General features: G+C 35.2%; 1 protein-coding gene across 1 annotated transcript in view; it reads right to left on the bottom strand.

Moving 5' to 3' along the window:
• Positions 1-25122, bottom strand: part of LOC116169507 (amyloid-beta-like protein) — a 56511-nt gene that overhangs the window by 29610 nt on the left and 1779 nt on the right. The window contains exon 2 of the mRNA XM_031485622.1: positions 8541-8688. Coding sequence (XP_031341482.1) covers positions 8541-8688 — 148 coding nt within the window. The remainder of the gene's footprint in view (positions 1-8540; positions 8689-25122) is intronic.

Below are 25122 nucleotides of genomic sequence, written 5' to 3'. Positions count from 1 at the left end.
AAGGTGGTTTTGCTGCCTCAAAAATATGTCTCTTTCTCCACTTGATAATTTTTGATTATAAATGTTACTGACAACGCTTTAATAATTAGGTAATTTATTGTAATTTCCTTTTACACTTGATTTCCAGTACCGAACTTTAAAACAAAACAATCGAATACGGTGTGTCGGCTGGGACCGTCGATCCCTCCATGAAATGGACGAATTTTATAAAAGGTAAAGCCATTTTGCTTAGAGGGAATTTTTTGCCGTTTTGGCGTTTAATAGTAAGTTCATTTTTTGGCAATTTTCGCGTACATTTTGAGATTTTTATCCGGCACGCTACCGATAAATTTTAAAGGTGAACGTTTGCTATCTTTCTTCCGCTAATTATTAGGCGTTACAGCTCTGCGTTTCCTGTATTTGATTTCCCGTAGCTACAATAATAATAATAATAATAATATTTATTCGTCGGATTTCACAAGAGTGTTTCGACACGTCGAAATATACACAATATACAGGGTGATTCCTATAGTACCTGCCACCGTTTGGGAGCGTATAGGGGGTGCCTAGGGGAGTATTTTGATATAGGACACTTGGGGTCGGAAATCTAAAATAAGGGCGCCAGAACCAAATTTATCTTCTGGAATTTCACGCCTGTATGTAGGCAACCCAACCGACCGACGTTTCGCGCGGAGCGATGCAGAGCGAGTTAGCGCGAGGAAGCGACATGGGAGGGAAGGAGGGAAAACGACAGTCAAAAGCAATAACGTTTACAAGTGTTCAACGTGGCCACCGTTGTTCTCAATGCACTTCCTACATCTAGCCAACTATTATTATACTATTGCCATAGTGTTTATTCACTTGATACGCGTCGTTGCAGACGGGATTTCGTGGGTTTAAACAAAATTCTGATCAAGTGTCAGCCACACATCGCCGCCTGAGATCGCTCCGTGTGCACCGCCGGCCGGTTGGGTTGCCTACCTACAGGCGCGAAATTCCAGAAGGTAAATTTGGCTCTGGCACCCTTATTTTAGATTTCCGACCCCAAGTGTCCTATATCAAAATACTCCCCTACGCACCACCTACACGCTCCCAAACGGTGGCAGGTACTATAGGAATCACCCTGTATATAAATAATATAATAATAAATGCAGACACTAAAACATAAAAAATAAATTATGTAAAAAACAGCAACTAATGTATGCTTTGTTGCTTGCAGTTCCGTTAGGGCAAACGTGACCGTGTCCGCCACCCGTACTTTGGACTAAGGCGTTTCTTCGTCTGACCGATTGTGCCAAACCTGCAACCTTGGCCAGAAGCAGGGGTTTTTTCTTCTGGTGGTGTCTGTCCGTCCGTCCGTTCCGCCGACATCACATCTAGGTCGCAGCTGTTTGGCTGACAAAAAAAAATTTCCAAATAAACCTGGCGGGTTGAGTCTCTTGAGTTTCTTCTTTGTTTTTCGTTTGGTTTTCACAAAAAGCGTAACGCATAGAATCAAACTAACGGCATTATCTAGGTCGTTTGTGCGTTCCTGCGCCTCCTATACCTAAATCGATAAAGATCTTGATACTGGAGTATCATAGAATCAGTGTTCAGTAATAGACTCCAGATGTTTTTGCATGGCAGACCCTTCAGGACGCTATAGGTCCAAAAAGGCTCCAAAAACATCAAAAACAATCAAGCACCAGGTCCGAATAAATTTAAAAAGCCTTCTTTTGAAGGTTTTGAAAACCTTTGGAGGCCCTTGAAAACCTAATAGTTTTGAATAGTCCAAAAGAACCCATAAAAACTATTAAAGACTGTTAACACTCTTAAAGATGATACTTAAAGATCATACAGAGTTTTAAAGCTGTGAAAGAAACCAAGAAGTTCTTAATTCTCAAAAGCTCTTCTTTTTATTTAAATTTAAAGTTCAACGTGGTTTTGTATAAGAATTGTTGAATGTTTATTTAATTGTGAAAGTAAAATTTGTTACCGAGTCGCGTAAGGTGAAATTTAATTAGTATATTAAAAATTTAATAAGCATCTAGGATAATTATGAAAACTGCTGGAAACTTTTAAAGACCATTAAGAAAAAGAAAATCTGTTAAAAGATTCTTTAAAAAGTTCGAAGGGTCTTTTAATGAACATTTAATACACTTAAAATATCTCAAAGGTAGACAAAAGCTCCTCATATGCTATAGCATGTGTTTTTCAAAATAGGAAATAACAAAATTTTAAGGACCAACAAAACACTTTGAAAACTGTTTCATGTTCCAAGAACTGAAAAAAATTCTTTAAGGCTAGGCGCAAAATAAGACGAAGCTTGGTGAGGGGACCCAGTGTGAGTCAACAAATTTGCTGTGGCTAGCACAGATACCAACCACCCGCAAACCTATGTATGAAGGATTTTATCCTTTTATGTCTAAGAACATGTGTACCAAATTTGGTTCCAATCGGTTCTGTCGTTTAACCGGAAATGAGAGTTTGACATACTTGCGCATGCGCGATTCTGCCCAAAAGCTTTTCAGCTCTTCATTTTATATCGAGGAATATGTATACCAAATTTAGTTCCAATCGGTTCAGCCGTTTAGGCGGAAATGAGAGTACTGACGGACCGATATCATCGAGATTTTGATTGATTCGGCTTCAAAACGGGTATTTCCGTAAATAAAGTGGGGGGGGGGGGTCATTTTTTACCCTAATGCAGTATGATGTGAAGCTAAAAGTTCGATTAATTTAAGGAGTTCGAGTATAATGAGATTAGCTATAGTTAATATATTTTTATACTCGGTGTGTACGAAATTAATCATTAACGCACAATCTGTGGAAAAACGGTACTAATACATATTTGGAAATCCCTCACATAAGTAACACCACATAAAACTATCGGAGACCTAAAAAGGAAATCGTAACAAGGGAGCTTTAGCTCGCATCAGTTTTTACGATGAGTAGCAATAAGTCTTCTTTTAAAAGAAATGTATATGGAGAAACCGTTTAGAAGGTTTTACAAAACGTCAAAGGGTCTCTATTTTTCATATCAAATTGTCTTCGTGAAGTCGGAAAATATGTCAATTTTTGTTCAATACAAGTATAGATGTAACTCAAACTCAAAGGAGACTTCGATATTGCACGATGTGGCGGTGATACATAAAGAATTTATGAATATGTAAAGCGTGTACCAAAGTTTATGTAACGAATACACAAAATATACGACGAGGGTTACCTACAGACACAATGCAAATTTGATGGCTATTTCGTCGCAGAAATTGATGGAAAGCAATACCCAATTAAGGGAGGAAAAATTTAATTTTAAATAATAAACCCAATATTGGGCCCACTTTTTTAAGACTTATCAATGTATCGTTCCTAGGAAAACGGCGTCGGCCGTGGCAGAAAATCAATACTATTACGTTATTTCGCAATAAAGAACAGGATATCTTAAATTCCCTGATTTTATAGTTACATTGTTCGAAGTTTTACCAAATGGCAGAACTACCGGGCCAACTTACATTATAAGTTGTAATGGGTTTAATGCTGTTATGGGTAGGTACGCTCTGTTTCTACATCACGATATTAGAAAGTTTCGTAATCTTGCGAAATCTAGCGTTTTTCGTAAGCGCCAACATATTTCTCGTCCTGCACTTTTGGAGATGATAGAGAGTGAGAAATCTGTCTGAAAAAGGTAGATAACACATAAACTCAAACCCTACAACGCTTTTTTTCGAGGCTTGGCATAAAATAGGAAAATCGATCAGGAACAAAGCATCAACAAAGGAATTTTAAAATAATCTTTTCTGAAAACTGTTCATGTCTCCAACCGAGAAGGAAACGAAATGAAAGTCTGAATATTAAATTTCATTGCTGAAGTCACGCACTTTTCTTCAAATCAATTACATTACAAAACCCGTTAGAAGTATTTGTCTAATTGGACCATTTATGATATTTCCGATGAAACACTGCAAATGAAATTGAATCAACTGGGAAAAGTGAACAATACCATTTTCCGTTTCTATTGCGATTTGAACTTGCAACGTGATTGGAAGGATTGAAACCTTATTAAAAGTGCAATTCAGAGAGGATTTTTATCGCTTCTTTCCACAATTTCATTGTCGAAGTAAATGTTATTTACCGGCACGGGCTACAACGGAAAAAGTCTCATGTACGCTTATTGTAAAAATTATTTTTTAATTTTAAAACGTAGGTACGAAAAATACGAGATTATTCTCTTGTCATTGGTTATTCTTCAAAATCTAATTTAAAAAATAATATATAAGTAAACCTTGATTTGAACGGCTGTTGGAAAATTCAATTAAACTCCGCCAACGCACTGCAAACACAATAATTTATTTCTAAGGAGCTTTTGACTTTTACAAATACAGAAATAATCCTTTGCGTTACTTTTAATATAAATTTAAATTTCCAATTATTGCGTTTTGAGAAAAAATTTTGTTCCCACAAATTCAAAGGTCAAAATATTCGTAATGGACAATATAACAGCGATGCAACCCAACTATGTTCAGATCATCTGTAAGCTGATTAAAGAAATCGGAAAGCTGGTAATCAGCTCAAATATACGGCCTAAGCGTCCGGCGACGAGATTCTAATTGCCATCTTCTGAATTTATTGATCTCTGGCGAGTGAATTCATATTTTGGAAATTCCGAAGTGATAGTTTGGACGGGGTTCGCCTGTGCTCCTAGTGGAGGTCATACATGTGCGTTTTGCTCATTTTTCACGTAAGTACCTACCGCCATTTTGAGTACACCTTCTTATCGTGTACTTTGTTTAGTTTTCGGCTCTAATTTTCATTAACAAATTCACCGTTACCTGCGAGTGCCGATGCTCTTGGTTTATTTCAACCTCTGTCGACACCGGGTCACGAAAGTTAACCGCGAGGATCGACACTCATCTGAGGCAACTTCCGTAAACCTTTAGCGTTTTAATTCAGTTCCCTGTTCCACTTTTTTCAACTACAGGGTTCCCTATGCACCTTGTTAAACATAATCATTCAAATTTCCATTTCGGAATGTTTTCATATAAGGTTGTAATGAGGAAGCATAGGTTGTTATGAGAAGAGTTTTACAGTCAGAACTATCGCTCATGGGCAACTGAAAAGAACTTTACGGTGATCGTATAATTAGCATAACTATCTTCCGGGCAACGTTAGACTGAACATTTGAAAACAAAACCGCACATTGAAAATGTGCTTGAAAAATTATAAACCTCTGTGTTGGTTGCCAGTGCTACCACGTTGCGACTTCAAACAACTAAAATAAATCGGTAAATCTTTCGAAAGATTTTTCAATGGAACATTGCCTTAAGACAAAATTTAAGGATGAATTTACATTAAATTTAAAATGTTGGTAGGATGCAGTAATATCTGATCTCATAACGTAATGGGAAAAAAATCGAAAAGGTAATAATATTTACGTTTACTAAATGTGAAATAGATTTGGAAGAAGTTCAACTTCAACTCTGACAAAGAGAAGAAACAGAAAAAAAAACAATTTTAAAAAGTACATATTTAATTGAGCTACTGATCAAAACAAATATACAAGGAAAGTGAGAGTAATTAATAAGTGATTGCTCGCGATATTGTTCTTTGTAATAAATAATGTTAGTGTTCATGAAAATTGGCGGAGTAGCAAATAACTTGATTCTACCAAAGGGAGTCGTCAGCGCTCACTGGAATTGGTAGAAGGGTGAGGGAGTATTTAATCAGATTATTGGCAAATTTACGAAGTGTTAATGAAAATTGACTGAATGATAAATTAATAGTTCCTACTAAAGGCAATATGTACGTAGGTAGTAGGGGTTTACGTGTATTGTTTTTCCCTATGTCTACTTTTGAATGACAAAACCTCTTCTGAAAGTCCTCTAATTTTATGAGAGAGAGAGAGAGAGAGATCGTTTATTGAACCACTTTTGTGGTATACCATTGGAACAATTACAACTTCATATAAATGTATAAAGATAAAATGTAAATAGACTATAATATAGATCAAACAAACAACAACATAACAATATTAAATGTAAAGATAAAATTTAAATAGACTATGATATAAATTAAACAAACAACAACATAACAATATTAAATGTATATAAAAATTTCGATAAAAAAGTACAGTTAATAAATTGCGATATTTGTGAAGAAGTCTTCCAGTGAATATGGTGCCATTGTGTTAAGTATTTTCCGAATTTTATTTTTAAATGGGACGAATGCCGATATAGATTTGATATTTCTAGGGAGAGCATTGTAAAATCGTAGACCCATTTGTAGATGTGATGCATCCAAAATAACTTCCTAAAACAAAATAAGATCTGGCTGTCATATTAATTAATTTGAATACTGTTGCTTTGGCTTCCGTATTTTTATTTTCGTTCATGTGCGAAGTATTCAACTGCAGAAAAAGTTCACATTGTCAATTGGGATAGTGCCGGCCTCAGTGAAACGAGCGTAAGAAATTTATTTTCTGTGAAGCCAAAGCAACAAAATTCAAATTAATTAATATGACAGACTTTATTTGTTTAAAAGTTATTCTGGTTGCATAAAATTAGGCGCCCTTCAGAAGAGTGTCTACTTCTTAATAACTATTACTGTATGTACAAGGTGCCCAACGAAACCTGTCCTACAGCACTCTCTGTACTTAAGATTTTTCATGATTCGGATACACTTCCGTTGTAAGGCAAATAAAGTATTTATATATTTCGAATTGCAATGGTAGAATTGAATGGAAAATACCATAATCTAAAAAGCATTATGCGGGTCACTCTGTAATTGGGCGCAAGTCTGTTGAGGGCCCAGAACAAGAGAGGGATAATAAATTAATAAATAAATAAATAATCGGCTGTAATTACAGTTTCGATTGAACCAACTCTCTTAAGATTCCTAATAACGAATAAAGCTTCAGGTAATCTAGCACTTTGAATAGCTACATGTACACTACCGCTCAAAAGTATTCAGCCACTAACATTTTTAAATTTTTTTTATTGCTATACTAAATTAACGGTGTTTTATATTCGTCCCAAAGGACATTTTTCCATTGTCATTGTCCAATGGTGGTATTGTCGAGCCCCAACTAATTGTTTCTTTTTATAAGGCCTCTTTCCCCAACTGATAACTCTCATTTTCTCCATTTTAGCAATGTTATTGACTAAAACTTACCAGAAATGCTTTTTTTGCATTTGAACTTCTTTACTTGTAGAATAAAGGCAGATGCATCAAGTAAGATGTGTTGTCATTGATAAATAAACATTGAATTCCAGACAACTTCAAAACTTAAATTATTATTTATAACCTGGTCAGCTGGGTATCAAGAGTAAAACTGAAGAAAGTAGTTACGACTAAGCGGATAGAACAAAATTTACTGAATTTCAACATGCGTGATTTTTTTATTAGACACAGTGCAAGCAAAATTGAGGGTGTGAAGGATAAGACCGAATTACGGTTTATAATCCTTATGAAAGGTCAGGGTTAGATGCCATTTGATTTTTGAACAAAAGTACGGTAGGACAAAATTTATACCGCAAGTAAAAGTACTTTGATCACAGGACGAGTGGACTCTCCAAAAGGTATCACTCAAAACCCTTTAAATAACATCGATCAAGCAAAGCTAACGAACCACCATAAAAGAAGTTTTATCAATTTGTTTCTGTAGCATATTATATCAAACTAGCGGTTTAACAAATAACTTTGAGATTACGGAAACCTCATAATTCAACGTAGATGTACTATTCTTTTATCTATTCCAGGGGAGCATGACTAGGATTGCAATACAATAAGACAATGCAACAAAAATTGACAGATCATGAACGCTAGACGTTGCTTTTAAATTAATGAAATAGTGGACCTCGTTGTAAGCGATATTTGTTAATAATACACCCACTTCTTGTTACTCGTTAATACAACGATGATGAACAGCAATACTAATCTAAATTATTATTACACATAAATCAATGTGTAAATATAATTAAATTGAGAACGTAAATCCAACAAGCGCGGAGGAATAGCACATTCCTAATTACATGCGAAAAGGGCACTTTTGAGACTCTCTTATTATTATAAATGTAATTTGTTATTGCAGTGTTGTAAAGGTTTTTTTATACTACTGGAGAAAATTAATTCGCGCAAAGGAACTTTTGAATCCCCGCATTAATTATTTTTTAAAGGTCCAGGAATTACCAGTATTAAAGCTCTTATAAGCACAAAAGTATGATGCTGTAATGGGTTTTATATACCTCGGTATGCACACGATTTTGCATGGATTGGACTGGCGAAAATACAATAACTGTATTCTGAAGTTTATACATTAACTTCAGTAAAATACCCTTGAAAAATAATTCTAGTGTTTTAAAACATGTGAAAAAATAAACTGTAACGACGTAATCCACTTCTTATAAATGAGACAGTAAAATATTGAAAATTGATTGCACAAGCTGAGCCAAAACAAATATGTTGTAAAATTGTTAAGTTATATGTCAAACAACTTAGTTTTACAAGATTTTACTGGCACGCATCCTAGCAATTAGGTATTTATATTTATTTTAACCAGCTTTAAAAAAAAATGAAATCGAACTCACCTAAACATCTGAAGGGCTTAACCCATCTCGCCGTTTTACATTTTCCTCTAACTTGGGACCCCGTCGTTGAACCCGACCTACACCAGCTGCCAATTTTCAAATAGTGACTGCTTTCTACTATATTTGTAATATCCCTTTTCGGGTAAACCTGTAAAGAAAATTAAGATTAAGATCGGTTTAAAAAAAGAGCCGAGGCTAAGAACATCACACTCATTTATAAACATCTACAAAATTGAGTAAAGTTATATAGTAGTGGAATCTAATTTTAGAGGTAAGCGAAAAAGGTCCCATTAAAACTTTCATCTCATGGAAAATTAAGGAGTTAAAAGGCAATGATATACGGCGATGATAAATAAATTTAATTTTGTAAGTCTTCCAAGTTCATTTCGGTCTGTTCGCCTTTTGTAGAACTTTGTTCCGGTTTTTTGACATTTCTTACATGATTATAATCAACGACTAATTTCGAAGAACGCGTTTCATGAACGTAGTAAAACAGATCTATTTATTGTTAAAAAAAAAGATCGCTCAGGGGTTATATTTACTCGTTTTTTCTTGAAAACGTTTACACCTCAGGCATTTCCCCTTTCTATTAACTGAGCGACTTCGTAAATGTGACGTTAATTCAATAAGGCTGCACATATCAAGGCTCCTAGAATTTATCAATCTCGATTCTTGCGTAATCCCATTTTATATACTTAAATACAAAGAATTCGCTTTGCAGTATCCGTAAGCTTCCACTTTGTGTATAAAATAAGCAGAATTTTTAAGTTATGCAAACTCATTAGAGAAAAATATATCATCGGTGAAGATTACGTTTTATTTGTTTATTCAGTCTGATTGGAAAATGAAAAATTGTGAAATTTGAGTTTTTGCACGATAAGATGAAGAAAGTAATAACTGCGCCTTGTTTATCACAAACCGTTGAACGACCAGATTATTAGGACGATTCAGCGAGAAAAAATCACTTTCACTTCACTTTCAGATTTTCTTATTCATTTTGTCAAACGCATGCGTGCGGGGTAATTGGTCCAAACTAACTTTGTAAGGTCCTCTTTCTTTCAAGAATTTTGTTTAACGTTCTTTTCATGTTTCGGAATAACGAATAAAATGCTGTTATTGTCACTTAATTAATTGTGTGTTTACTCGAACCCGTTGTGCGACCTGGATAGTTTTCACGTCAGAGTTTTCTTCTCGTGTCCAAGAATTGTCAGGTGTTAATGAAAATTGTGTAGTTAATCCCTTGGAATTGTCAGAAGTTGATCGAGGCTACTGAGCTCGCACTTATAACTTAATTGGGTTAATGCTTGTTTATTAGTTGATTTGAACTTCGCGCCAAGTGAGTGTAAATCATGGCGGCCCCCATGTAGGTGTCATTTGTTAATTCAGCATTAGCAGTCCATCTTAATTTATAAGTTCGTGCTACTGAGCCTCCCAAATTATAAATTTAAGTCAAAATTGGGATTTTTCTATGTGGCAGTTTCCGGAGGTGCACAAGGAGATGCGGACGTTTTATTTTCCTTCGGTACCTGCAATAACGACACTCTGTTTGGGCATTTAACAGTGCCGCTTCCTGGTAGACGAAAGAACCTCAGGGCGCCATAGACAAAGAAACAATAAAAATATGGCAGGCCGAATGGGAAGAAAGAGAGTCCTGGAGAAAGATACTAGTAGAAAATATAAACAAGTGGATCGCAAGGAAGCATGGGAAAGTAGAAGACAATTTCACACCGTTTCTAACAGGCCACGGAGAAAATACAGTTTTTTTACATAAAATTAAAAAGGATAAGGACAGATGTAGAAACTGTGGAGTATGATATGCATTTATACGCTACTTCTACATAACATATGGGTATTTACCAAACCCCAAATAATAAATGTGTGCATATTTTCCAAAACTTACGTGTTAGGCCAAAATCGAACTGAAATTAACAAGTCCTCATTGAATTCTCTGAAATGTTACGATTGGAATATTTGTTTCCTTATCTTCCTTTATTCTTTGGCTTTATGTGAAATTCTGTTAATCAGCGAATTCCAACATCGGCAAATTGAAAGGGAATATGTGTTAATATTTCATTCGATAGTCGAGGAAAATAATTGCATTGCGATTCAAATTGGGCAAGAATTCCCCCCTCACGTGTTTCTTGTAACAAGAAGTCATTCAACGAACGACACGTGTTGGATAATACTGTGGAACACAGGTAAACACCCACAGGGTTATTTTTACTTTTCCGCACCCATATATGGGTAGGTAAAGTATTGTTTTCATCTCAGAAAAACTTGTTACCACGATAACTCAAAATCTCCTGGGCACAAATTGCGTAAATTGTTGCAGGAGTATTACTTGCTGGTTGGAGAAGACACCTATTAATTTTCAGACTGGTGGGGCATATCCTTCTGCGCTAGGGAAGGTGGTGGGTCGCAACAAAATGCTTTCGTGCGGAGAAGTTCAGTTTTGAAGAAACTATTTTTTTATTCTTATATTATATTTATATAATGTAGGCGTTAACTTATACATTTGTGTCTGAAATATATAGTTATTTATGTCTTACTAACCTATCATAGCAGATTTTATATCGGTACTTTATGCCCTAGGACATTAAGTATCACCATAGTAACTCATTTATACTTAATGACAAAACAAATATTTGCAGGTCATTGAAAATTAGGAACATCAATTATTAATTGTCAATACCTACTAAATCACAAGATTTCATATAGTCAGTCTGGAACTTCTTCCTCATTCACGATGAATTGAATTATTTAAAATTACGTTTGACGTTTGGATGGTTTCAATCACATTAACAAATTCGAACCACGCATACTTAATCAAACATAGGTAATGAATTATTTTGTAAACGAATATTTACTTTGACGAAGAAAACTATTTGTAAGACATAAAATTTTGTATGTACCACGGGCATAAACTGATGTTTATACTACCTATACCTATCGGCCCTCGAGAATATAAACAGCACTATTATGCCCTTAATACATACAGTTAATTATGTCATATTTAAAAATTACCATGACTTATTACCACATATTGTAGTATTTTAATAAAATTGTATCCAAATTACTAAAAAAATACACAAATAGCCCTTTAGTGCATAAGTCCATGGATGTTTTGGCAAAATTTTGCAATCTACTCATCTCTCCCACAAATTATCATAAAATGAAATTTACTCCAATCCCTTCTGGCACAAGTTTGCCTCTTGCATTATGCGATTTTTTATAAAAATCTATTTTTGAAAGTAGAATGTACAATTTAGATACAAACAAATTAAAATTTCGAAAATTACCCTACCTTATGCAATTATCATAAAAGAGAGCTCTCTTTTGGTATACATTCTCCTATAACATTGCACGATTTTTACCAAAAACAATTTATAAAGTTTTGCATGAATTCCTACAACTGATAATTGGGCTAAAGCAATTAAAATTCCCTAATCTACCCATCCGTAACCCCCACGATCATAAAATAGAATGCACCCTTAGGTATACTTTCTGGCACACAGTGACCTAAAATGTATCATGTTTGCGATGCACGGTTTCTAATAAAAAAATTTTATATGGAGAGCCTTTTATGATCGTTGTTGGGGCTAAAGTAGGGTTATAGTTTACGGAAATGTCGAAATTGTGTCTTTCAATGCGTTAGTACGTAGTTTGCAATATTTTGAAATATTTGCTTGCTAACTTCACATTAAATGTGCAAATCTTAATTGTTGAGTTGTTAGTGCAAACTTCATGGAAATATGCACTACGAATTTTGTTCGTATATTAATTTAGCATTTATGGTATCGACCCGTATTATAAAAGACACTTTATACAAAATTCAAGAAAAACACTAAATATCCTCAACGTGAGAAGCGTACAGCGTGCGAATTTCAGGGAGATTGCAAATCATAACCTCGCAGCTTTTATGTAATCTCATCTCCTCGATCAATACCTTTGTGCATATTCATATGGTATTTTCTCTTGTGAATCGGGCAATTGTTTTACATAATATATGTCAAGTTATTGCTGCGAGGCGTGTTGAAAATATATACAGTAACTGCAATGCAGTTTTTTTTGGCAAAACTTGCAATGGAGAGACAACGATGAATACACGCTTCTGTAAAAGGGTTGTTTCTGTTTAAAAGTTTCTTGAATCCGTGGTCTTATCTTTGAAATGCTAATGATTCGCGATTTTCGCAACATCTCCAAATTTGCCTGTCGCTGCTTCACGAGATTATTCATAAACGTGTAGGTATACATGTAAATTTAATTACATGTTCAACTAGACTGTAGTTTTGAAGAGACGTGTAGTATTTTAAGCAATAACATCGGAACATACGCGCTTCCATTTAATAGCTTACCTACTGTTAGCGAGTGTATGCGCCTTAAGAGAATAATACGACACTGGAAATATAATTACATATAGAGTGTGCCATTCGCTGAAGATTCGTCATTGTCATGTCAACCTGGCAGTTTCTAATTACATACCGAAGAAGTGTGTTGAATTTGTGAAGTGTCTTGGGGTTGAATACTACACCACGTTCGCTTAATTTGCCGCGTGTACAGATTAAAATCTGAAGAGACAACGGCTGAAAGCAACGATCATTAAATTAAAAGAAATAACGTCAGTTATTTAATATACCAATCAAATTTCCCTAAATAGGAACAAAGTGATGTAATGAAACTGATATTAGAGAAACTGTGTTTGCATAAATGAAACTCTTTACCCCCGTGAATGAATAGCTATAGATAGTGGAGAACAAAATTTTCTTGTTTGTAATTTGAAAGAAAACGTAATTTGTGATAAAAGGGTACACGTACATTATCTACTTTGAGAAATTACGAGAGAAATTATCTTATATCCTTTGAGATTTCAAAGTGCTTTTAGGTTGTATAAATATCATCGCTTCGGGATGGCTCTTCAAAGTAGAAGGATTCAATAATTAATTAATACAGGTGATCATGTATACGTTTTGTCATATTTATTAGTAGAACTCCAATTATGAATGGATTATGAACGTAAGCGGACTTTTGAAGATCTCAAACAAGCTTTGGTTACTGCTCCGGTGCTCAGCTATCCTAGAAGAGAAGTAGACTTATGCGCTGGTGTTATGTTAAAAATTTTAAGTGATAAATAATAATTACTGTTATAAATTAATCCATTTTAAAACTGTTATAAGTTTATTGTTAGTTAATTGTAAACAAATAAAACCACGTAATTAAATGCAATTTGTGTCCTTCCGTTTAGCATTAATACCCATTTATAATACCTTCTTTGTATTCCTTCCAGTTCATCCCATTTCTTCCAGCCCCACATCTCCTATTCCCCACACCTGCCCCATCGATACCACCCCTTTTTTACTTAGTTCTTTTATTTGTGCATTTGCTCCATTATTTCTGTGCACTTTGTCCCATAAATATTTAATTTTTCTAACCTCTTCTATTCAAAGAAGTTTAATGCAAACGTTTCCAAGAAAATTTTTTGACGAGGTAATTGCTGGAACATTTCCGTCAAGATTGGTACGAATTCTAAGAAGATTATTGTTATGTTTTGTGAATAGGGTTACTAAGATTCTGTTATTTTCAGAAACGTCTCTACGAAACTTCGGAAAATCTTCAATCGTTGTCAAGTTTTGAAAATGATACTTAGATTTCTTAGACAGTAAGAAAGTAAGATCTCCTGGAATATTTCGAAACAGATAACCCCGAAAAAATAATTCAAAAAGTGTTTCAAGAAGACACATTTATCGTTTTTAAAAGACTTCCAACTTAAATTTTTACATTTTCCAAAGAGACTTCCAAGATAATTTTTAATAAAGTCCTAAAGAATATTTCCCGAAAGTCTTAAGTTGTTCTATACTACTCCGAATTAGGGGGGAATGTGCATAAGAATATCTATTTCTATGGAAACGCTTTCAAAATTTGACGAACATTTTCGAAGGAAATTGTTAAAAAAGAGTATTTTGTACGATTCCTAGAGCTTTTGAGATTCTTCTTTCTAAGATCTAATAAGTTTTATTGTATCTATCTATACGATAATTTGAAAGAAGGCATTTGTTTAAGAAAGCCCCTACCGGAAAATTGTTTGTATAATTTCCCAGAAGAAGATTCTGATGATATTTTTCCAAGATGATTTTTAGAATATTTTTAGAAGTCATTTCGAAAGCGGTACTTTGAAAATATTTTTAAAATTCCTAAATTGAATTTATTTTCCCAGATTTCTAGAGAATGATATTTACAGTATAAGAACTTTTATGATGGCTTCGAAAAAGTTTCCTGAGGATTGATACTACCAAGATGATTTTTTTTCTCTAAGAGAATATTTAACCTTTGGAACAAAACATTTGAAATGGATCCGGGCGTTAATAGTTATTGATTAAATGTTTTATTATAATGTTTGCTATTCAATTTCGTTTGGATTACTTATTTACGAAGTAACATAAAACAATTTTGCGAATCGAACCTGTAGTCAAGGTCTTGTTTGTTTACTTTCATTGTAAAAGATAAGAGTATTTCTTGGAATTGATTAAGAAAATTGTCACCTCAATTTTTCCACTATCAATGTTTTATTAATGAGTTTATGACGGTTTGGATCTGATTCGAAAAAAAAAGACTTTTGATTCAGCAATTTAAATTGCATTTAAAACTGTAGAATTCCTATGGAATTCGCAACCTCATCACAATCACTTGAAGAAATTGTTTACAATCGAGGGGGTAACCACTCTGGAAATACATGTACGTTTTACTGTGGAAATCGCAGAAATCACTTCTGAAATCGCGGAAATCACTTCGAAATCGCGGAAATCGCTTAAGAAATCGCAGAAATCATTTCGAAATCGTGGAAATCAGTTAAGAAATCGTGGAAATCAGTTAAGAAATCGCAGAAATCAGCTAAGAAATCTCGTGGAAATCATCGGAAATCAGTTCAAAAATACTCTGCCGGAAATCTTCGCCAACTTTCGTCGTGGCTCGAATTACTCATGGAGTTACTGCGAGTTACTGGAATCGTCAGTCGTAAATCGTAATTCATTTGGTGTTGAACCATTTTTTAGGTCTGTGTTAGCTGAGAAAAACGCGCGCAAATTCAAGACTCTCCAGTTACTTTGATCTAGATTGAAGCTTCCTATCGGCCTTAGCGGCAACAGAAGTGACATTATGGAAACATAAAATTCCGAATGCGTTCCATGAAATAGTTATTTGACAACATGTTTGATGCGATTTGATCCTGTGGTTTTTCTATGTGTTACTCTCAAGTTAGAGGTAGTGCAGAAAAATGAAGACTTTTTCACATTCCTCTAGGTCTAGAAGTTGGTTAATTGGCGGTCAAATATTAGTTAGGAACTTTCTTTCAGATTTCAGTTAAACTTATTTGACAGATAATTTCCATGGAAATAAATGTATTCATATTGCAGCGAACATTCCAAAAATTTCTATAGATATCGAAGCGCCATGAAAGATTAGTAATCGGCGATACAGAACGGAGGATGTGACGCAATCCCGGAAATATGACGTATTTTGTTCTGGAATGTTCGTAACCGCTCGCGAATACTCGACTTTATTATATAAGCAAATTGGATTGCATTATACGACATTTCCAACTTTGATATTTTTGAGTTATTGTTATAAATTGTAAGTGATAAATAATAATTATCGTTATAAATTAATTCGTCTTAAGACAGTTATAAATTTATTATCATGACAGCCGAGCGTATGTCTCATCAAAACCAAAAAGTGATAACGAAATTTAAATCTTATGTGCAATTATGTGCAGATCTGGATTCAACAAATTGAATAGACATTTAAAAAAAAATCACTTTGTATAGGTGATGTTTTCGTAAACAATATTCTTCACAAATTCAAAAAAATATCACTTCAGTCTGCTTAATAGCATTTTCTTACCACACCAAAACTGAAACTGAGAAATTATATTTGCTGAACAGTGAACAGTGCGAGGCGAAGCCGAGCTACGAACTGTTACGAAACAGAGTGAGGCGAGCGAATGTCTCCTCAAAACCAAAAAGTGTTATCAAAACTAAAAAATCTTATGTAGAATTATGTGCAGATCTAGATTCAACAAGTTGAATAGACATTTAAAAAAGGTGATGTTTCCATAAACAAAAATATTCCTCACAAATTCAAAAAAATTATCAAATCAGTCTGCTTAGTATCATGTTCTTACCACACCAAAACTGAAACTGAGAAATTGTCCTTGATACATGATACATGGTACATAGGTCGAGTAATCGAAATCAGGAAATTAAACACCGCATGTGAACAGGTCTACAAGATGAAATTTCTAAAACACGATCTTGACTCATACATATGGCCCAAAGATGAGGACATCCAAAATGTAGAAAGATCCTACATATTCTATGGACCTGTGGACTTAAAGGGTAGTGGTCCATTTACCCTAACAAGATATGATTATTTTACTTTTATTTTATTTATCGTGCATTTTTAGCGGTATTTCTATTCATGAAATTAAACTTCATTCTATCCCAAGGATAGGAATTTCCTGGCTAGATTAAGTTTCAAGTAAACTGCTTTTTGCAATTAGTCCGTCAGGTAAATTGAGATGTTCAGGTAGCCATAGAGGTTTTTAGAAATATTATACCAGTTGCTAATATTACTATTGGTATTATCAAAACTTGGTTAAGATACTCGTTTAATTTCTATAGCGGAATCTTTATATCTTTGTATCTTCTCTTGTTGTGTTTTAATAATATTATTGGATAGAGAACAACCAACATCACTAGAAAGGGCTTCTTTACTTGTTTTGTCGATGTGAAGTCAAGATCACGATAGAGTGCTTATCAGATCTAATATTGCGATACATTAACATTCGATTCCAAAACAGATGATGGTAGATATTTATACTATGCTTTCAAATATTTTAGCAAATGGTATTATTGTGCAAATTTACTAAATATAATATTAATATTATTCTTATTATTTTGTGAGCACTTAAGAAAAGGCTGGTTAACTAAATACTTTTATTATTAGTTATTAGCTATTCATTATCTGCAAACTGAACTTTAAAATGCAACGCAATCTAGGTGTGATTTCATTTGCAGACCAAAAAGGTACATAGTGACGACGCAATCCGTATCTACAAATATGATACCACTATAGGTTCGTATTTGCCTTGCATTTTTTACCTTACAACACCACCACACGCCACAAATCCTATGTAACTTTAAAGAAATTATAGAAATCATTGCATAATATAGGGAAATCGCAAATGATTTCCGGGAAATCAATGAGAAATCGCAAGTGATTTCCAGGAAATCGTGGAAATCAACCAGAAATCGCAAGTGGTTTTCGAGAAATCAACGAAATCGCTTAAAAATCGCACGTGATTTCCAGATTTCTAGAAATACGTGTACGTTTTCACTAGAGTGGTTACCCCCTCGTTTACAATATTACACTTGAAACTTCATACTAAGTACCTTACAAAATATTATTTCTTGGCAATTTGGAGTTTTAATTTTTTATTTTCATTTACTAAGTTGAAAATATTTTTTACAACAGATGCTTAGATATAATTTTTATTCTTTTCACTAAATAAGTAAGCAGTTTTACGTTCAGAAACATATCCTTCATTCATTATATAAAATTGACCATAAATCACAATGATTCAGAAACTGGTTAATCTTAATAGTCAATTTTTAAACAGGTAATAGGTACGTTAACGTCACATGATAAAAATATGTTTGTTTATTTTTGCCAGAAACATGTATCAACAATACATCTAAATATCTTCCACATACGATAGTGTAATTAAAACACTCATCATTCTCATTAATTTCATTCCTTAATTATTATTAAAGAGTACCTATTTAAGGAGTGTTTTGGATATCCATAAGTATATATCACGACCAAAAAGACTCCTGGTTCAAATCCAGAGTTGAAGAAAGGTTGGACTACAGGGATACCAGATCTCAGACTTCTCAGAGCCTCTTCAGCGAGAATACAGGATTTCAGGAGTGGTAAAGTTAGGGAATGGACCGGAAGGAATCGAGTTAGGATGCCAAGGGGGGAGTATTGCTCCGATATGCGCCTCGTAGTGTTATGCGCAACTACATATGCCCTGACCTGACACCCCCAGACAGTACCGGGATTTAAAATCTTTCCACAACGCTACGAGCATCGGTAGTGATGAGCCTTGGCTTAATAAAAGAGCCTAATAAAATATATTGTTACTGTTTACCTCAACGTTGCTAGCTGCAAGCAAGAGACTTTAGCGACCTAAAATAAATATTATGTACGTGTAATAAATGTTTCTCTAGTCGGCAGAATAAATTTGAATAAATTATGCTTTTAGTTTAGTTGTGCTTTTCTTAATTAGCATTTACGCAAAACGATCGATTAAACCCATGTCAGTAGCTCGATCCATCTATTAGCTATCTATTAGTTATATTATTTTTTGGGTATCCACGCACAAATGAGGTTGTTTGCATAAATTTTCCGATCTCAAAATACAATTTCCGTACGACATTTATTTCAAATCAATTAAAAGTAGCCGTGCTTCGAAATCACAAACCACGGCGGTGAGTTTCGAGAAGTTTCATCCATACCTTCATATGGTAATTGTAGCGCAAAACTGTTGGAACATTTGTTAAATTGGTATACTCTTCCCTGGGGAATCAACGTGCATATTCAAGTTCTTTGGAGATACGCCAACTTAATACAACTTTTCGAACTTTGTTATCCTATGCATCAAAAACAGCTTTATTTTAAATTCGGCATCGAACTGATTTTAGGCATTATCAATTTGTATGGTAACCGGTGTAAGGTGCACGGAAAAAAAGCATTTTTCCCCCCGTTTTCTATCAAAAATAACTAAAAGCAACACGACGAAACGTTTTTTAAATTTCAATACCCAACCGAATTGGAATAACTAAATATAGAACAGAAATTAAATTACTTCCCCCTAACTAGCGAAATTGTCAAAGCGTAAACTCACAAACGAATCTGCAGTTGTCTATTTATCCACCCTAAATTGCTTTTACCCACATTGGTACAGACGTCTACTCAAATGAAAATGTTTCGCGTGCCCTTCACAACCTGCTACTTAATAAATGGGAAGCGGAAGGCAATTTAATAATTTGGTCGGAAAACTGCATGTTACGATCTAAAAATCATTACCTATAAAAACCGACACTACTTCTCTCGATTGTCACCGAATATAGATCGCGAAGAGTAATGAAATGCGATTAAAGTGTTAATGAAATTGGAAAGAACTTTTCCAATTTCAAAGACTGAATTTAGAAATGCAAATTCTGCATTGGATACCTACAATTGTAGCGTAAATTTTCACGACTTTCATTCACAACAGTAGATGCAAAACAGAGAGAAAGATCCTGTTTTTCAATTAAATAATTTAACAAAACCCTAAGGATCGGTCTTTTATCTTACCATTTGATTTATCTGGCAGTTAATCACATGCGTTTACATGTGAGGATTACGGTGCAGATTTTTTCCTTCATAGAGATGTAAAAACCGCGTTTCTAATTGTTCTGGCGATTGCGAGGTTTTAGGCCTGCTAGCTAGGCCACTGAGAGCCGTGAATTTTATGGAATATAATGGTCCTAACTTTATCAAGTAAAAATACACACTCCCCTACCCCCTCCCCTTCCAAACCAAGGTCAACTGGGGACCGTTAGCTGCTTATTAATAAGAGGTAATGCTGCCAAAAGGATCCTATATTATAGAATCTTATTAATATACAAGACGAGTCAACCTTCTATACGGGTCCAATATCGCTGAAATGGAATAGAGGCAAGTGCATTACACATCAGTGGCGCGAGAAGCCTTATAACCTGAAAAATCGTACGTCATACAGGGTGTTCAATAAAAGTCGTGTGAATGTCAACCTTTTTTTAAATTGGAGAACCTACATATTCTTGTATAGTTCCATCTCGAACGGGTTATCACCTTGTCGTGGCTTGGGGGGGGGGGGGGGGGGGGCTTAGTATCCGCAGATTGGTGACTCACGGTGGGTGGAGGGTGCTCAATTCGGAATCCTCCGCAAACCCGCGGAGCCGTACCCTTAGATGCTGTTCTTCATATGTTAACGTTTAATATTTTCAGTTTCAGGATTCCAGGATTGACAAGTAGTGCGCAATGGATTTTCCCGAGAATTCTTTTTCGTTGTGCTTACCGCCATGGAAAAAGTGTCTATTGTGTGATTATGTGAAGTGCGCTGGCGGGAATACGTTTGAGTGTGGACCAAGGGGCCTTGCGACAATCATAAAATGGCGTGAAATTCGTAAAGATAGAGCCGGTGAACTATTTAAAGGGGAAACTTCGGTGGAGCAAAATTTGCAAGTTTACAAGCGACCTTACTGTACAAGTAGACGTGTTGTTAATTTTGGGGGAGTGCAAAAAAATTACAGAGATGCTGCAGTAGTATGGGCAGAGAGGTTTCCAAACAAGCAAAAGTCACACATGGCATTCAAAAGGCTGGATACCAAAAGTTGTGTTCCTAAAGGTAAACAGGCGCAATACCGGGCGCAGCAAAATCCACACTGGATGAGAACTCTGGAAAATCAACGTCCCTGGTCAATTAACGTCTACTGTGGCATTATTGGGTGAGAGATATCGGTCCGCATTATTTGAAAAACATTTAAATGGAGAAATGGTCACAGATTTGATAAGAAATTCATCAATTATTGGACGAAGACATAAATTTTGACATGTTGTTTCAGAAAGATGGGTCTCCATAATCCTATAATTGGATTGTAGTCTGTAGGACAATAAACTCTATTATTATTAAAGCGTTCTGGAGTGCGCTTATTCCACTATTGGTTATGGTAATGCCCTCATCGTACCTCTGATATTCAAGAGCACTTAGGCCAAATAAGAGACTATCATTTTGACCTGGAAACGATTTGCACTGATAGATTTTGACCTATAAAATCCCAATGGGTTAAATTTGTCGTCATGCCTACACAACCACCAGATTTTCCTGGTACATATTGAACGGTAGAATCGAAAGTCTGAATTTTTCCCAATCGAGCATCTCTGTCATAAGTTATATAGCCTTGTCTCCAAAATCGACCAAAAAATGTGAATCAATTATAAATGAGGTACCTATAGAATCCGAAATGTGTTACGGTCGAAAAAAACACTTTTCCTTCGGTCTTTCACAATTAACTTTCAACGGACTATAAAAATTCTTGGTAAAAGAAAATGTGTTCTGCACATTTGCCCAGTAGGTATATTTTGTTTAATAGGTAGATGACGTTCACGTCGATTTTCTTTGATCCTACACGCACTCCTAATGAATGCATTGAAGTGCGACTAATTTCATTTCTGATACCGTCAAGTGTATGAAAGGGAAAGCTCGATTGTACCCCAGTTCACGCTTCGATGACTTTCGCACAAAAAATTACTTATTGGCATTTCTAACATACAAAAATAGTCAATTTGTATCGCTATTTTAAAATAAAGTGCTTGAGCACACACGTTCATTAGGGTAGCACAACTAATTGTTCTGACCTGTGAAACAATTAGATGGATGAAGGGGTCGTAATTGACCAGGCAATGCGATTAAACTCTCAGTTTGCACAAATTTAGGACGGAATGTAATAAGAAACACGTTTTTTCTGTTTGTAACTCACTCTTTTAAATAAAGTCAATGTATCAAACTCACGTTTCAGATTGATGTCAGCAGCTACATAATATTAATGCACCTCAATAATACATTGAGTGTTCTTTCGTCAATAATGGCGAGGGTAACAAAATTGCTACAGGGGGAAACTAGGGCGATCCATCTCCCTTTGAGTTATAAGAGCGTAAGTTTAAGACAAAATTTTTAATTAAAGTCTCAATACTGTCGATTCTTTTAATTAATTTTCCTCACTAATCGGATCGCCTAAACAGCCCTTTATCCTGTTTATTAAAAACGTCGTCAAATATGCGTGGTCGCCCATTTATTTATTACGTCTTTTTCGGAATTTAACTAACACAACATTAATCAAATGTCAAAGACCCAGATTAGTATTTTGATTGACCTAAAATTTCAAGAGAGCTTGATCTTAATAAGAAACCTAATGAAGCTTCTTAATCGGTAATTACAATTGAGTGCACAGTAATCCTTTATATATTGAGTTTCCCGAGATAGCTTCTAAGGCATTATCGATTCAAACCTAATTTAATATTTTACAGTAAACTGACGATCCAATTAATAGAAAATGTTAACGTTAGGTAGACAAATCCACCCTCGAGCTTTTCATAGCTTTTAGGCAAAGTGTAGGAAACTGGATCGATAATTTAAAGGAAATTTGCAAGATGATGTTAAGTATAAATAACATAAAATTTTCGTTCGCTCTATTTGTTTAAACTTGCTTTTACCTATCACATGACTTTCATCTAAACTCTATTTCGTGCGAGCGAAAAAGTTTTTAGATTTAATCTTTTATCCATAATCTTTTACAAACGATATACGAATATGAATGAAAAGGAATGTGTTTACGCATACTATAGATGGGTCTAGGACACTTCGCCGAATGCCCACAACGCCGACACGATTTTTTGAAGGTCCATATCGCCGACTAGGGACACTACGCCGACGGACACTACGCCGACCGTGCCCACATCGTCGACAAGTGTGCAAGGGACACAACGCCGACCATGCCCACTTCGCCGACGGACACTACGCCGATCGTGCCCACATTGCCGAAACGTGTGCAAGGGACACTAAGCCGAACGTGACCACAACGCCGACTGTTCGAAAATCCAGGCCCCTCATACTCTGTCCAGTGTATGAGTTTGCATTTTAAAAAGTTTAAAAAACATGTCCTAAACCTACAAATAACCTAATATCCAAAGCTGCTTTGCTTCACACTCCGTCCAGTTTGATTAAGAATTTTCGTATGAGTCTGTAGTTCGAAAAAAGTTTAAAAAAATATTCTGAACCTACAATAACCTAACGTCAAAAGCTACTTGGTGTTGCACACCGTCCAGCTTGATTAAGAAGTGTTGTATGAGTCGACGTTATGGTCACGTTCGGCTTGTCCCTTGTTCACTTGTCGGCGATGTGGGCACGGTCGGCGTAGTGTCCGTCGCCGAAGTGGGCATGGTCGGCGTTGTGTCCCTTGCACACTTGTCGGCGATGTGGGCACGGTCGGCGTAGTGTCCGTCGGCGTAGTGTCCCTAGTCGGCGATATGGACCTTCAAAAAATCGTGTCGGCGTTGTGGGCATTCGGTGAAATGTCCCGGCCTCCTATAGATATTCATGGCTGAAGGTAGCAAGTGGTTTTTCGTGTAATTTTGTGATACAATCTTGCCCGTATCTTTGCCTACTTGCAAACGTGCCGGATAACAAGAATTGGCATCTTTCCAATACTAAAAAGTTGCACAGTAGCTGCTGCCTGGTATGGTAGGTCGTCACTTTCTGGACTGTACCTTCCTTTTTTACCAAAATTCGACTACACCAAAATTTCTCGGGAAAGCACTTTTTCTTATTAATTTGGGTGAGTAGAATCCAAATCAATTCGTACTTTTTCGATCAGACTTCTCAATCAAAAGTTATAGACTAGAAACCAATTTCGAAAAAAAATTCAAAGGGCTGTAACTTTTGAACTAGAAGCCCTATCTTGGAACTGTTTGAAATTATTGATTCAACAGGCCACATTCTATAAGAAAATTTTTTTTCCGGGTCGATCTGAGACAATTTTTTTTGGGGCCTCAAAAAAAGGCAGTGTATAACCTTCCTTTTTTACCAAAAATCGACTACACCAAAATTTCTCGGGAAAACACTTTTTCTTATTAATTTTGGTGCGTAGAATCCAAAACAATTCGTACTTTTTCGATCAGACTTCTCAATCAAAAGTTATAGACTAGAAACCAATTTCGAAAAAAAATTCAAAGGGCTGTAACTTTTGAACTAGTAGCCCAATCTTGGAACTGTTTTGAGATTATGGATTCTACAGGCCACATTCTATAAGAACATTTTTTTTCCGGGTCGATGTGAAACAATTTTCTCTTCTGGGCTCAAAAAAAGGCAGTGTATAACAACCTTCCTTTTTTACCAAAAATCGACTACACCAAAATTTCTCGGGAAAACACTTTTTCTTATTAATTTTGGTGCGTAGAATCCAAATCAATTCGTACTTTTTCGATCTGACTTCTCAATCAAAAGTTATAGACTAGAAACCAATTTCGAAAAAAAATTCAAAGGACTGTAACTTTTGAACTAGAAGCCATGTCTTGGAACTGTTTGAGATTATGGATTCTACAGGCCACATTCTATAAGAACAGTTTTTTTCCGGGTCGATCTGAGACAATTTTTTTTTCGGTGCTCCAAAAAAGGCAGTGTATAAAGTCTGGAGAATCTTCTTACTTCTTTTCTCCAAATTTAAGCAACGCAACTTTAATCACAGGTGAAAAAAGAAAGAAGAACAAATGAAGAAGTGTATGGATATTATAGAATTGCCGCATATACAGGGTGATCGAAAATGAAATTGGTATCGATTTTCTTAACAAATTTGTGGAAATTGAGCCATCAAGTTCCGTAATTCGATTCAAATCGCTGAAGAAACTAAACCCTTTGTAGATCACTTTCAAAGAATATTTTGTTCAT

This window comes from Photinus pyralis, unplaced genomic scaffold (genome assembly GCF_008802855.1).
Source record: "Photinus pyralis isolate 1611_PpyrPB1 unplaced genomic scaffold, Ppyr1.3 Ppyr1.4_LG4, whole genome shotgun sequence".
NCBI classification, from domain to species: Eukaryota; Metazoa; Arthropoda; class Insecta; order Coleoptera; family Lampyridae; genus Photinus; species Photinus pyralis.
This window is presented reverse-complemented; position numbering and strand designations above follow the sequence as displayed.